The 15,415-nt window shown below is 39.2% G+C and overlaps 1 protein-coding gene across 2 annotated transcripts in view; it reads left to right on the forward strand.

The window, feature by feature from the left end:
• Window positions 1–15,415, forward strand: part of fbxw7 (F-box and WD repeat domain containing 7) — a 189,240-nt gene that overhangs the window by 73,080 nt on the left and 100,745 nt on the right. For both annotated transcript variants that reach the window (XM_039693851.2, XM_039693843.2), the window contains one exon: window positions 12,872–13,573. In XM_039693851.2, the coding sequence (XP_039549785.2) occupies window positions 12,941–13,573 (633 nt within the window). In that variant the 5' untranslated portion in view covers window positions 12,872–12,940. The remainder of the gene's footprint in view (window positions 1–12,871; window positions 13,574–15,415) is intronic.

The raw sequence follows: 15,415 nt of genomic DNA on the forward strand, positions 1-15,415 counted from the left end.
TGTTAAAGGGGTGATGAACTGAGAAATCAATTTCGTTGAGCTTTTGACATCTAAGAGGTAATCAAGAATATCCTGTAAGTTTCAGAACTGAAAACGTCCTTGTTAGTCGAATAAAAGCTTTTATTGATGCCAGGCTCAGCAAACGACTAATTTTTCAAAGTGGGGAACTATGACGTCAAAGAGGATAAAACACCACCCCCGCAGAAGAAGATCAACGCCTGCTTCAACACGGCCGGTTTAGCCCCGCCCACTGTTCTGCGCATTACACTCGTATCTAAATAACATAGATGCCTACCTTGTGATGACAAACCGGATCGAGCTACCGAGCGAGCAATACAAAATATTGTCCAGTGCCTGGTTGTGGAAGAAGACGCTGCATATGCCTCCTCTGGATTCCAATAGGACTGCGTAGATGAACTATATTTCTAATGACGTTCCAACTGATGAGGATAAAACATCGTCGTTTGTTCGCTTCATTTCACTGAGGATTGTTCTGTAAACAAGACTGGATTTGCAGACCAATTGAGAGTAAAGAACGGTGCTGTTCCGTCTATATTGGATCTGACAGGAATTGTGCAACACACGGACTCTGGGTCGAACATGTATGGGCGAATCCTTCCAGTTGCCATTTTACAACATTGGACGTTTTCAAAACAATTTCCCCCAAGTGCATCGACGGGACTCGCAAAACTTTTATCTACTCTAGCAGTGGGTGTTTACTTCCAAGTCTTCAGTGCGAGACGCCCATAAAAACCCAGCCTTTTTCAGGTAGGCTCAAAACTTTGGTACAAAATAGCTAATCACTTAATCATTTTAATGTATTTGAATGCAAAAACCAAACAAAAATTTAAAAAGCCAGTTCATGACCCCTTTAAAACAATATAAGTTGGTTTGGATTGTATGATTAATTTCACTATAATTATCCAGTAACACTCTAGCTTGCATTTGATTAAGATTAACATGCTCAGAATTTGACAACCCTTTTACTTGGATAAAATATGTAACTGCAACCATTACATCAGTCAATTTGGGCATATTGATTATTAGAGAGAAAATGTTGTAAATGTTGTAATTTTTTATTATTGATAATTAGATTTAATAATGGTTGTTTTCATGCCAATGTATGTGCTGAAACATAATTGGTTTAACAAAAAATCCTATTACAAATTACACACACGAGGAAAAAAAAACTGTGTGGAAACATCACAATCCTGCAAGGCCAGATAAAAATAAAAATAAAAATATAGAAAAAAAAAAGTTACCGATAAGGTTATTATCTCATCTCTGGCATCTCATTTTTAGTCTGAGACTGAGAGACAGGTGAACATGATCTGCTCACAGTGCCTGTGGGACACAAACAAATGAATTGGATTGAATTCTTTTGTTGCTGTGAATGGCATCCTATGCACTTAATGACACGTTCTTTGTGTCTGAGCGGTTTTTCTGCTTACTGTGAAAACATTGCTCTAGGGACGCCTAAAATTTCTTTGACAGTAAGAATAGAAAAGCCTTCGAAAACATTAGGGTTGGACCAATGTTGAAGTTGACCTACAGGCAAATATGTTTTTAAAACTTCAAATCAGCCAGGTGAATGTAGGCTTTGCATTTAATTGTAATATAATTACTATTAATAAAGTAATAACACATTTGAACATTTTGCTGGCTAAATATCATTTTTTACAGCTTTACTACTAGGGTTTCCCAAGACTAAAGATTTTTCTAGTAGTCGACTAATCGATTGTCATTTAAGCCATTAGTTGACCAGTCGCAGATTTATGATAATAACTTAATTACTTACGGAATTCATGACTGTGGATTGCACAAACATTTCCTGTGGATTTTTTTATTTTTTTTATTTTTTATTTTTTTGTGACCAACCATCTAATTAAAATTTGGTTGACTGCCTCTTTTCATTGAGTACCGTGTGGTCCACTTTTAGGGTGCAGCCATATATGCTACGGTAACATCCACAGAAATCAAAGGTCATAAAAGTGACTTCATATCTAATATCAACTGATGTAAATAAATGTTAAAAAATCTCTGACCAATAACTGATATAGTTATGATGTCTTGCATCCGTAAAAAAACATGCACTAAAATTTCACTTCACCGTCGACTCACCAAGCAGCCACATCACTGCTCCATCCAGCTATTTTTCCAACCAGTAGCTCTTTTTTTGGTGACCTTGTCCTCTTTATGAATGAGGACTGCTTTCCCCTCGGGGTCGTGAGTCATTCCGCCACAGTAGAGCTGTGTTTACACCTGTCTGTGTCTCTGTCCTTTTAGCTGATTTACTTATCCATTCTATGATGCCTGGAGGCAAGGTGGGGGACATGGACAAAAGAATAACATGTTTGTGTGTGTGGAAAGGTTTTGGGTGTAAGCCTTATGGCATTTTTGGATTGTAAAATCTTTAGATGTTCGAATTAAAGTTGCTCTTTTGACAGCACCGCACAAGCTCAGCTTCTTGTATGTCGTCTCGCTGGAACACGGCAGTGGAGCGAAGCGTTCACAAAAGCAACTTGTGATGTCTTCCACTGAAGAGGGGTTTTTCTATGGTGCTATGGTGAGGAACTTCTATGTCAGGCTTGATGATGCAAACTCGACATTCTGAAGAAAGATTCAGTGGAATTGGCTTTTGGTGGGTCTTATAGTAAGAGTGCTGTTCATATTTTACATTCGATCACAGGCTAAAAACGGGTAGAATTTAAATCTAATATAGAAGGGAGGTAAATGCATCCCAAATTGCATACTACATTTGCAAACTTGTGTGTAGTATGTATGCAATCCGGACATACTTCATCTGTCATGTTGTCACTGTCATGTGCCATTTCTCTCCAGTGGTCTCATAGGATAGTGAAGTGTCCATTTGTTTCATGCTTCAGAATCTCAGCAGAAGTAGTAGGTCATCCATGTGTTTTTGCCAGTTGTTTTATGAATACTATTGTTGCGTCCCAATTTGCTTACTTATACTACTCCCTAAAAGTATGTACTCTTTTTGTGAGGAAAAAGTACATACTTTTGAGTGTGTAGCAAAAGAGTAGGCAAGCTTTGGGACATACTATCACGTCATCTTTAACGGACAGCTCTGTCGTGCTGCGTGCATCCTGTCACCGTAAACTGCCCTGTCAATCATCTTGTCACAGTTAAAATCCATCATTCTATCTAATTTTATTTCCTACCGTTTCGGAGAGCACGTTCATCTGCCAGTTGTGGGTCTTTCATGCTCTCCTCGTGTTTGCAATTTGAATATAATGATGCATTTAAAATGTAATGGCTAAACGTGTCTTTACAAAAGTTCACAAAGCTGCTGCAAATGCAATATAATGTGGACAACATTGAATAAATTCATTTGCGTCAGTTTAGATACTGATAATTAATCACTCAAAGATCTTTATCTAAACCTCTCTACACAACCGCGGGGACTCGCGCGTCCTCCGTATCGACTACGTGTCTGTAGTTTTTTAACACTTTTTACTCGTGTTTGTAGTTCTAACCGAATCCTCGTCCAACGCGCAATGGTTTGTGGGCAATATCAGCCGTTAGAGTGTGCATCGATCTACACTTCGGATTCTGACCGGGAAAAAGTAAACCATCCGGGTATCTTTGAAACACTCATTTCAGCATACTACGATTTGGGACGTACTAATTCTATTTTCGAATACTATTTAGGACGGATAGTATGCGAATTGGGACGCAGGGATTGATTTCGGAAATTTCACATGCCGTTTTTCACCTGTTATATAGTAAAGTTTTCACATTGACTTGGGCTGTAAATATTAATCAATTTGTATCGATCCATCGATTATATAGCCGATGATTCGATGGATGCGTCTGCAAGAGTATAGATTAATGTGTTTATTTTGCCGCCTGTCTATTTTCAGCATCAGTTACGACATATGCATAGAACCTATTCCTAAGCTGCAGGTGACGCTAACCTCATTGTTGTCTTCTACTTCACACGCTTTACTTGCGTTTCACAGTCATAATGAGGTAATACAGTTATAAATCTGCAAGTCATTTAAAATAGACTATATGAAAGGAAAGGCATTCGAGTAAATTACACAGTGTGTGTGAGGGGAAAACGGGGGTAGTAGAAAACTTCGGTTTTTGTTTCCATCTATCTCGATGTTGATCTGTTTTATGTGCTTACTGTATCCACTTATGATTGTATTATTATGGAAACACGTTCATGAACAATATAAGTTATTACTTTGTATAGGACCCGTTTGAGCCCTAGAGCAGACCGGAGATCTCTCCGTTTGTTGAAAGCCTTCCCGATGTTGACTCTCGTCTTATTCTGACGAATGGCACTGGACAGACAGAAGTTGTGTTTTCTTTGTCTCACGTGGAGTTTGTGTTGGGGTTCGGAATGAACTACAAGCTGGTCTCTTTGGGTTTCCATTTACACCTGGTCACATAAATGTGTTTTTGAACGGATATTAATCCGAAAAAATGGATATTAATCCGATCTTCAAATAAAAATCCGATCTTCGATATACTAGTGCTGTAGCGGCGCGTCGATGACGTCGATTATTCGACGTCAAAATTGCGTCGACGTCATATTTTTGCGTCGACGCTTCTTTATTTATTTATTTTTTGCATGTTCCCGGCGGTACAGCTTGCCACACACACGTGGGAGACCGAAACATTTCAGAATAGAGGACGAAGACTTGAAGTGAATGTGCTATCCATTAAATAAATCACACACAGTAAACAAACCCTTAAGAAAAGACAATTGCAATTTAGATGCGCAAACTGGGTGCCGGTGTGGTGAGACGTACAAGCTCGGGCAGATTCGGCTTGAAGTTGCATCCGGACGCGGCGCCGGGCGCGCTGTTACAAAAAAAGGCGTACACACAGCCAGCCATAGTCTTCCTGGTCTTGCGCACCCAACGCGCCATTTTTGCCGTGCGCACATTCGCGCTCGTGCGGACGTGTCGAGTATAAACAAGGCTTTACTCCGTGTCAGCACGCGCTCTGATCAGTAGGTGCGCAAACCTCTCCCGATTCATCTCCAGTAGTAGAAGCCTCCGATCGCACCACTAACTCCGCCTCCGTTTCCCTCCTCAGCTGATATTAATATTTAAACATTCTCTATGATAAAATGTTTGTAAAAAATATTTTAATAACACGGTTTTGGCGGTTGTAGAGTTATAATGATGGTGTTCAAATACATAACATTAGACTAACGTTAGCCAGCTTATAGTATCTTGATTCAGTATGCCAGTATTTATTTGAGATATTGTTTTTTTTATTAATTGAGCAGCAGAAAAAATATTCTTTATATTAGTCGTCCAATTAGTCATTAGATTAGTCGACTAATCGATAAAATAATCGCCCAACTAATCGTTTAGTTAATAATCGTTTACCCCAGTCCTACGATATACAGATTCCATGAAGTGTACGTCACCAAAAGCAACAGATATGAGATTCATTTTATTAATCATCGGCTAATTTCAAAATCAGCAAAGACAGCAGTAAGAGAGAGCAGCAATAGCCCTGGTAAGATCATTGAATTTCTTTACTTTTAATGACGATTGTAGTGTTAAGCGTCTGCAACTTACTTTCACTTTGATTTGCGATAGATTGCGGCGCGCTGGTTTTATGAATAGGGGCTCGGCTGCTCATCTGAAGTAATGCGCGTCGTCATATATGACTAAAATAACACGACATACCCCGACCCTGGTTTCAACAACCAGATGCATTTACACTTGTCCAGTTTCGTCTGGAATACGGCCCAGACCACGTCCTCAAGTGGTTTAAGCGATCGGATTCAAATCCGCCTCGAATGCGTTTTGGAGGGCAACCTGGTCTTTTCACGATCGAACAGCTATCCGATCACAGAAAACGCATGAAGTGACCAGGTGTAGGCTAAACAGCCCCTTTGAATCCATCTTCTACTTTTGTGGAAAGTTGACTAAAGTTGTGTCGCTCGAGTTGTCTTCTCTGATACGGAGAATGGCGGTGAATACACTAACCTGCAAGACAATGACATAGGCACATAGCCAGGCGAGCGTGAACATGCATGACGTCACGCCCAGTCTCAAATTCGAGCCCGAATCCCTCTTATTTATTTCACTGTACAGGATTATAGAGGCGATCAGAGAACGGCTCATTCATCCCATCAGGCGATTGTTTAAGCATGTATGGGTTAGAAAACGGCTATTTTTTAACATGAAATGTTGCGCAATGCACCTTTAAGGCTCAGATTTACACCCGTTTGGTTACCCAAATTCTTCCAAATACCTTCCTTTCTGTTCAGCAGAACAAATGCATTGGTTTGTAACGTCCTCAGGGTGAGTAAATGATGACATAATTTTCATTTTTATGGGGAACTATCCCTTTAACAAACATATTACAGCAGCACAGAGCTAAAACCTCTTTAATGCCAAAGTGTATGGTTTCTGTATAAACTAATTATTGAGACATATTACTGTTTTTCAGTATGATGCTCATGCAGTTCAGCTATGCATAGCCTGTAGAAGTACCAAATGATGCTTCTAATAAGGTTTCTGCAGGACATCGGTTTTCCTGCACAGGTTGCAGATATTCACCCAAATTTCTGTTGTCTGTTGTACTTGTGTATCTTTACTGCTTACGGCACAAGAGGAATTGCTGCAGTTTTTAGTGAATTGGTAATTTCAGAAACCAGGTGATGGGATTTCCCTTTATTTAGCTTGGTTCTTATCATAAACTTTGGGGTTAATAAGTATAATCCTTTCTTTTCCTGTTCATTCATAATGTTTCCAAGAGGAGATGACAGTCGGGCAGATTTGAAGGAAATGACATTGTAAAACCAATAATACAGCTACTCTCTCCTCCCTCCCTTTCACCTCCTTTGAAAACATTCTCTCTGAGAGGATGTGCCAAAACCCATTTTGGCTTCACCTTCCTCTCAACCCCTTTAGATATAGATAAATGAGGTGCTGCTGAAGTGTACACTGTGGTAATAACTAAAGAAATGATGCACCTCACTCCCTTATCAGACTGCTCGCCTACGCCAGCCTGGCCGCATTCTCCGGGAGCCAAGCCAAATGCCTCTCTTTAAAGCTGCAGTCTGTAGCTTTTTGGGGGTTAAAATTTTCCAAAATACATATTATACATAACCAACCAGTGTTTAAAACTGAAAAATCTGCTTGCCTCAGCTCAATTCAAAGCGATAAGCTTGTAATATGGTTTTTAATTCCCGTGGTACTGGTGGATTTTTTAGCGGGAGATTCGAGCATGTCTTTGCGTCATTACTTCACATCTGTACGCCATAAAGGAGTCTCAATTTGAGAACAAAGTATAATTTGCATGATATTATAACTTATAAGCGATTGTTAGATTTAATCTGCGCCATTTACTGCAATGTCAGAACCAGAACAAAAGTTGATGTTTCTTACTAGTTCAGATGAAATTTCCCGGTGAAAATTCTTACGTTGGTCATACTTCATGTGATTCTGAATGCCAGTATCCACCCCGGCACGGTGACTGACAGCTGCACACTCTCCTCAAACATTGTGTTCATCCACACTGTTGAAGTTGAAGGGAGTTGAAGGCTGTTGAATTCCACAAATGAATGCAATTGCAGATTTCGAACAGAGATGGCGCAAGAGTAAAAACACCGGACTGCAGTTTTAAGGCAACGCTTCCAGTTTTCCAAATCAGAGCATCTGTCTGGAAAGCAATACTTTTATAAACCTTCTGGAGTTTTCCCTTTCACCGCATAATCATGCTGTATTCATTAGTCATGTACATGTTTCTTTTGAAGCCATTTTGCTTGCTTTTAGATTTTTTTAGAATTTGATTAATTTATTACCGACTTTTTTTTCTTCAAGTCTTTCTATGTTCCCTTGGATTACACTTACCTCCAAGTTCAAACCAGGCACTTTGGGTTATTTTGTGCTGGGAAAACATCTGAATGATTCAGGCAGGGTATTTTCCCTAAGTGATTTGCGGGTCAATGACAAATGTGTCTACAGTAAAGAAAAGAACAGAGCTTTTAAAAATCTAGTTCGAAACACATGTATACCAAGTCCTTAGAAGTCAATTCTTTATATTTATGATTGTTTCATGTGTAAAAAAAAATGTTCTGTGTGATGTACGTAATTTGCAAGTGACCTTGAGCACTTGAAAACAAAGTCCACTTAATAGTGCGCGCATATCACGTCTTTTTGCACTCGCGGCCTAAGGAGTAAACCTTGAAAGGCTCACGCATCCAACTGTTTCCGAAACGAAGCACAACGCGGAAAATTAAGTATTCCCGGGCCTTTAGAAGCCTTCAGCAGCCCACTTTACTGCTGATGACGGAACATATGGTGCTTTTCCACTACACAGTACCAGCTCGACTCGACTCGGCTTGCCTTTGTTTGGTTTTCCACGGTGTAAAAGTGGTACCTGTTAGGGCTGGGTATTGACACAAATTTCACAATTCGATTCCATTTCGATTCGATTCAATATTGATTATTTTAGATATCAGTTACAATAAATTAAAACAGTTAAAACAAATTTTCTCAAGGAAATCAAATCTCTTAACTAATGCTGTAAACTATGGGAGTCTAGTTGTAGCCTGCTAGGCTTCATTAGCCTAATATGAAGGTAATAATGAACTGTTTTGTAGCTATACAAACACTTAAATTACATTTTTATTTATTTTTATAATAAGAAGATTATGTGAAATATAAACATTTAAATGGTGGCTGTCATAAAAACTTGCCAGATTTATTCAAATATGCATTAATTATTGAAGAACATTAAGATTATAATGCATATGTAATATGGTGTATATTTAGCAAAATGCTCCTCTCTAGAGTTATTTTTTCTAGCTGACTAACGAGTTGATGTGGGTTTTCTGAGGTAAATATGACGATACATGACATTGATTACAAGCTGTTTAACTGACGTCTTTCCACGGTTGAAACGTTGTTTAAGCGAATCAATGTGACATGATACAGATTTCGATAAGTTGTACTCTATCTTTTAACACACTTTCAGATGCTCATTCATGTTTATTTCGCGCTTTGATTGGTATTATTAAGCCGGAAGAGAGATCAGCGCTGCTGCTTCTCTTGAGCTGCGCCAGAGCGATCTCACGCCATAGCGCCAAAACGCTATTTATGTTTTTTGAATTTCTAAAGAAAATGGACGTAATTTGAAAATTGAGACTTTTTTTCATATCAATAGTAAGAAAGGACGAAGATTATTGCAATTTTTTTTTTTTTTTGGATGCACGCAACCGCGATACAATGATCCATTAATTCAAATGAAACAGGATGACTAATTGATTCATGAGATTTAAGAATCGATATCGGTTCGTAAAAATGAGAATCGATTAATATCGATAAATCGATATTTATTACCCAGCCCTAGTACCTGTACCTGCTTTCGGGTACTTTTTTGTATCACCTCCGGCGAGGTTCTGAGCGAGCGAAGGCGAGCCAAGCCGATACTAAAATTTGATGTGAAAACTGTGCCAACTGCTTATTGGTCAGAGAGAATAGTCACCATTTACTTGCTTCATCATTGCACACGCCAGATGGAGTATCCAGAATAACCCCGCCATTTTTAAATAGTTTCGCCAGAGATAGCTACTAAACTTACTACTTTTATTATGGCAACTCGGAAGAATACGCCGTGGTCAAACGAGGAGGTGCAGACTTTCTTTTGTTTGGTTGCTAAAGAGAGGATCCACGAGGGCTTGATGGGGCAACGAGGAACGAAAGACGTCACTATGATGACCGGGTACTACTTGTGGCGGTACTGTCTGCAATGGAAAACAGAGCGAAAAGCGAGTTGAGGCGAGTCGAGCTGGTACTGGTAATGGAAAAGCGGCAATAGACTTGCTCATCTGTCTTCAAAAAAGCAGAAACCTTCTTCAAGAGGAGACGGGGGTAGCATTCTTGCGAAGCGTACTAAACTAAATTACTGTTGTTAAAGCAGTTTTCATACACTAACAGTTTCGCCCTCAATGCAAATGAGGCTTAATGTTATCGTGTGTTGCCGGTTAGATTGCAGTACTTTCACTTGATCACACACTGGTTCAGTTGTGCAGTCTAACAGCACTAATTGTGTTCTGTGTCTAATGCAGTTGCACGAATAGACCCGCATGCAGGACATGAATACTAACAGGAAGCCCAGTACCTTCAACAGAACAGCCCACTTCAACTGGCACAAGCTCATTGCGTTGCATCTATCACTTTGCTAAGTAATTGCTTTTTAACACGTTGAAAAACTAACCAAGTTTCAGTTTAGTCACCAGAGGACGGATGGGTTTTTTTATAGAGCTCACCTTGTTCGGCTTCTGTATGGGAAGGGAAATTGAAATGTCTATTTGAAGTTCATCGCCAGATAATTATTTTCCAATTAGATCTTGGCTGATTGTGCTCTGATCTTCTCTGTTATAAAGGAAAGGATTCGGTAATCAAAGGCTCATCTAATCAGATGCTTTAAAGTTTAAACCGTTTTAAATTGCCCTGAGATCTCTGCCTTCATATATATGCTGTGATTAGAGCCTAATTCAGACCTCTGAGAGAAGTAAACGCATAGATCTGATGGATGAAGGATGTGGCTGTAAGGATGATGCTTGTGTTAAAGAACAGGGACAAAGTTTAGCAGGTTAGAATGGTTCTGTTCGCCCCTGCTGGTAGATGCTGTAACTAAACCATCTGAACTGAAAAAACCAAACCATGTTGCTAGATTCACAATCATTCATTATTGTGTGTGTATATTCTGCCGATATATTGAATATTTCTTACTAATGTTTACTAGTTCCTAACTTAACAGATTGATCAGTGCAAACTATATAGTTTAATTCCCCACCAGATTGAACAGTTTTTTTGAGCTGGTTCTTTTTAGTGAACATATTGAAGTATCATATTGAATTTCTGATTTAAATTCTCTTAATTTGCCAATAGACTGTTGAAAGCAATATATGATAAAGTCTTGTTTGAACTAAGAACGGTAAATATGAAGATAACAATGACTATATTTGCATCCATATCAACAGACAATAATGTTCTGTTTGTTAAAAGCACTAATGCTTGGATGGAATCTAATTGGCTGGCAATGTTTGTTTGTTTTTTATCATTCATCAGCTGGAATTCATTTTAAAAGAGATTCCAACAACATCATGCCTGTGTTACCATCATTATACTGTAGTTATTGGATAGAACTCCCTACTCGCATAGAATTAGAACGATTTTTCAAACTTTATAGTTTAGTTATTAATTTTATGAGATTGACAACTTGCATTAATGAATTATGGACAAGAACATGGCAACCAACACCGAGAATAATTGGTAATCATGTCTTAATTGACAGGTACCCTTTTCATGGTGTTGAGATCTTGATAAATATTTTATTTCTAATATTTTTATGCATACAAAACAGCATTTACGCAGTCAGTCAACCTCTCTTATCATCTCAGCCCATCTGTGCATGCTCAATTACCTTAATCAAGTCTCTATCAAACTCGCATTCTTTCACACTCCTGGTTGGATTTCGCTGCTCATCCCTGCTTTCACTTGTACCGTTATCTATCATTTTGGTGGTGTCTCTCATTCTGTGAAGTTAGTACAGGGTTTAATTTAAAGGTTTAATAAGGATTTTTTTTTTTTACTTGCCCAGCTAACATTTCATTAGTCCTAAAACCACATGCTGCAAAACAAAAGCGTTATGTACATTAAAAACATGTACAAGTAAAAACATGGTTCAGGGCCAAACAGCTCCGTGAATGAGCCAGAAACTCACTCACACTTGTGAGCCATCCTTTCTGTAACATGATATTGCTGTGTACATCCTGCTGCAAGACGTGGCATTATACAGTACGTCTGGATACCAAACCTTTGTGCATGAACTGCACTTATTTGGCAGTGATGCCCTCTGCTGGCTTTTTATGGTTGTCAGTGAGTGTATTTGATCTGTTATAGCAGTGATTGGAGTTTCTATTATCTAAATTTAGCTTGAATAGTGAATCTGTGTTATACTTTTTGTCTAGACTTTCTGCCCCCCAACGGCAAAATGTGAATGGTCCGTAATCTTCCTCCACGTAGTTGTGCAAGTGCGCATTAAGTATCAATTCATATTCTAATTGACGGAAACAAAATAAAATTTGAAAGTCTTTAACGGTTTTATTTTTGAAGAATTGTTAGCCGATAAAATAGTTAAAAGCGTAAAATTGTGAAGTATTGCAATTTGAAATAATTGTTTTCTATTTTGATATATAATAATGTAATTTATTCCTGTGATTTCAGTCTTCAGTATCACACGATTCTTCAAGAATCATTCTGACATGCTGATTTGGTGCTCATGAAAAATCTAATCTCAGGTAAAAATTCAAGTAGTAACTGAAAAGAAAGTTCAAACGAACAGCAGTTTTATGATATTTTGAAACATCATAAATGTTTTACCGACACTTAAATAAATGCGGAAAATACGTCCTCTAGACCCCAATCTTTTGAACGCTACCTTGTGTTTATTTTATAATCAATAGAAACACGTAAGAAGACCGTAGAATTGAAATGGATTAGAGTAAAAACAGAAACTTGAATGTCTGAATGAAACTGAATGTTTGTTTGCATGTTGAAGTGATACTGTTGCCGTGGTTTCCAGGCCAAGCCTGGTGTAGATGATCAACTGCCAAACAGGAGATGTGCCCATTGTTTGAGGGATCCTCATGCGCCTTTCCCAGCATAGATGCAAATGTCTATTGTTTTATGTCACAGGCATGAATAAAAGATTTAAAAATTAAATCCTGGATGCATTTCTTTCTCCTTTTTCTTTTCATTTTTGTATAACCAGCCCCAACACATGCCTTTTTTTTTTTTTGCCTTTCTATGTTGATTTCATGGTGATTTGAAACATTTTCTACATTTTACATTTCTTTCAGAATGTCAAGCCCTTGTCCTCTTCAGACAGCCTAGCGAAGGTGCAGGAGGTAGCAAGCTGGCTTTTGGAAATGAACCAGGATCTGCTGTCGGGGGGCAGCGGCAGCAGGGCGGCCCAGCAGCAGAGGCCCGGGGAAGGTAACAGCTCCTCCGGCCGCACACCCCAGCCCCAGGCGGAGCACGTCAACCAGGTGCTGGAGGAGGAGGAGCAGAGGAGAGAACCGGGCGAGGAGGAAGAGGGCAGACGGGAAGGGGAGGAGGAGCCATGGCCTTCCGGAGGCGAACTGGTGGAGGAAGGACGGAGGAGCGAGGTGAACGGAGCCGAGAAGGGCGCCCAGTGGATGTGGGAGGATGAGCAGCGCCGGCGGCGGAGACGGCATCGCGACGACGAGGAGGAGAACGAGGAGGAGGAGGAGAATAATAACGGCGGACGGGATGGGCAGGGACTTCGTTCAGAGGAAGACGACGACCGGCCGGAGGAAGAGGAGAATGGCGATGAGGAGGAAATGGACCAGGACAGTGATGAGTCTGAGCATTCAGAAGACAGTGGGAAAGAGGAGGAGGAGGAGGCTGAAGATGAGGAGGAAGGAGAGGATGGCCTCCACTCTCCCTCCCTCAGGACCAGTGTTTCGGACCCTAATGATAACACGGACCAGTCCTCTGGACGACAGCACCAAAGCTCACCCTCTGTCTTCAAGAATAAGGTAAGCGACTGAAGTTTACTTTCTCAATTGGGTCTTAATTCACATGGAAATATTCTTCTCACTACGTTAGATTTAATCAAAAGTATCTAATGCGTGCAGATGTTGATGGGATTGAGTCTTTGGCTTTTGAAGTCATTGTGTTTGTTTCCCTCTACTGGTAGTTTTTGGCAATCATCTTGTTGAGAATTGATTTTATAGAGTGATAAACTGTCTTTCATAACCTGAACATCACATCCCTGACTAAATGAAGGATTATGCCTCAAACAAAGGTTGGTTTGCTGATGTCAATAATTGGTTTGTTTTGAATGTGCTCAGGCGCTCGATGGATTTCATTTTGAAACGAAATTGGAAGTTAAAGCTAGGATTTTTTTTTTCTAGTCGAACCCATTTGATGTAAAAAATAAAATAAAAATCTCAATACCCCTGAGATTTGAATTTATTATTTCAAATATTTAATGTTCACACAGTTCTCTGATGTCAGTTAATGATCACATTGAGATGCAGTAAACGCATAATATTTTAATCTTTAAGTGTTTTATTTTAAAATTATTGATTTACTTTAGTCAAAAAAATTACATTTATGATTATCTTGTCAAATCCCAGTATGAGATAAACATTAATTTCTTGTAGCTGCCAGCAAAATTATTACTTAATAGTGTTCTGTGGGAAAAGTCATGTCTGGACTAGTCCACTTCTGAGGTTTTAAACAGCTAGCTAGCTGCCTGTTGTTACTCGTCATTGACCTGCAAAGGAAAGCGTTTTGGACAATTTGATTAGACTGGTTGTTCCTATATGCTTAAAGTTGGAACAGACGTTCAAATGCAACATCTGTATAGAGGTGTGTTTTGATGTTTCTTGGGTCAGACGCAAATGACCTATAATTCCAGCCTGATTGGTTAAGGATCGTCTCTGACATAGAGACTGAGACCCTGTCCCAATATCCGCACTTGCGCCCTTGTGCCCCTCAATGCGCGTTCTCGCTAAGGGGTGCAAGACCGTAGGGTGTCCCAATCCTCTAATAGTGTTCTCCAGAGGTGATCAAATGGGCACTTAATGCACCCTTTTCGTAAGTGTGCATCAGACCTCACTTTGCTGTGGGATATTACCCAGAATCCCTGTAGGGGAGAACGGTTGCTATGGTGCTGTTCGGGAGCGGAAACTCCGAAGATAAAGGAAGCCATTGTGGTGAAGAGTTTTTCAAAAATATTTGTGTTATTGGGTCACGAAATGTAGTTTTAAGAGTTTTTCAGTTGAGAATATAGTTGTTTAAAGCTAAAATCTGTGGTTTATTTATAAAAATAGCGCCTATTTTAAAAAATTGATCTGACGTTTTCGGAGTTCCAGGTGATCACAGGGCGGCGGGTGCTCAGCGCTCATGTACCCCGCCTGCAACAGCCTTGCCCCGGCTAGTCATTCGCGTTTCCCGCGGGCTCTGTTTCTAGTGGTTAAACATGAGTTATAAATCGGCTTGTGTATATCAGACGGGCGATCTTTGGTCTCATTAATCTATGATTTGTTCCCTGGCAAATCGTTTTGGCTGAGGGGAAAAGTGAAGTTTCATAACTTTATATATTTAGGCTTCAAAATATATCACCAACACGTCATGTTTTTTTTTCTTTTTCATGTATGGGAATTTTATCAATTTCCATAATAACAATTAATAACAATTAACATTGCATTTAGAATCTCTGTAAATATGGTAAGGCAGTATAAACTCAGGAAAACCTCAATCACATATTATCTTAGCCAAAAAAAAAAAAAAAATTTTTAATATTAATAACATTAACAGAAAGGTTGCTGGCTAAGAGTAAAAAAAAAAAAAAAAGATATTAATTTTTTCAT

The sequence above is a fragment of the Pimephales promelas genome, chromosome 6 (assembly GCF_988280905.1).
Source record: "Pimephales promelas chromosome 6, fPimPro1.hap1.1, whole genome shotgun sequence".
In the NCBI taxonomy this organism is placed as follows: Eukaryota; Metazoa; Chordata; class Actinopteri; order Cypriniformes; family Leuciscidae; genus Pimephales; species Pimephales promelas.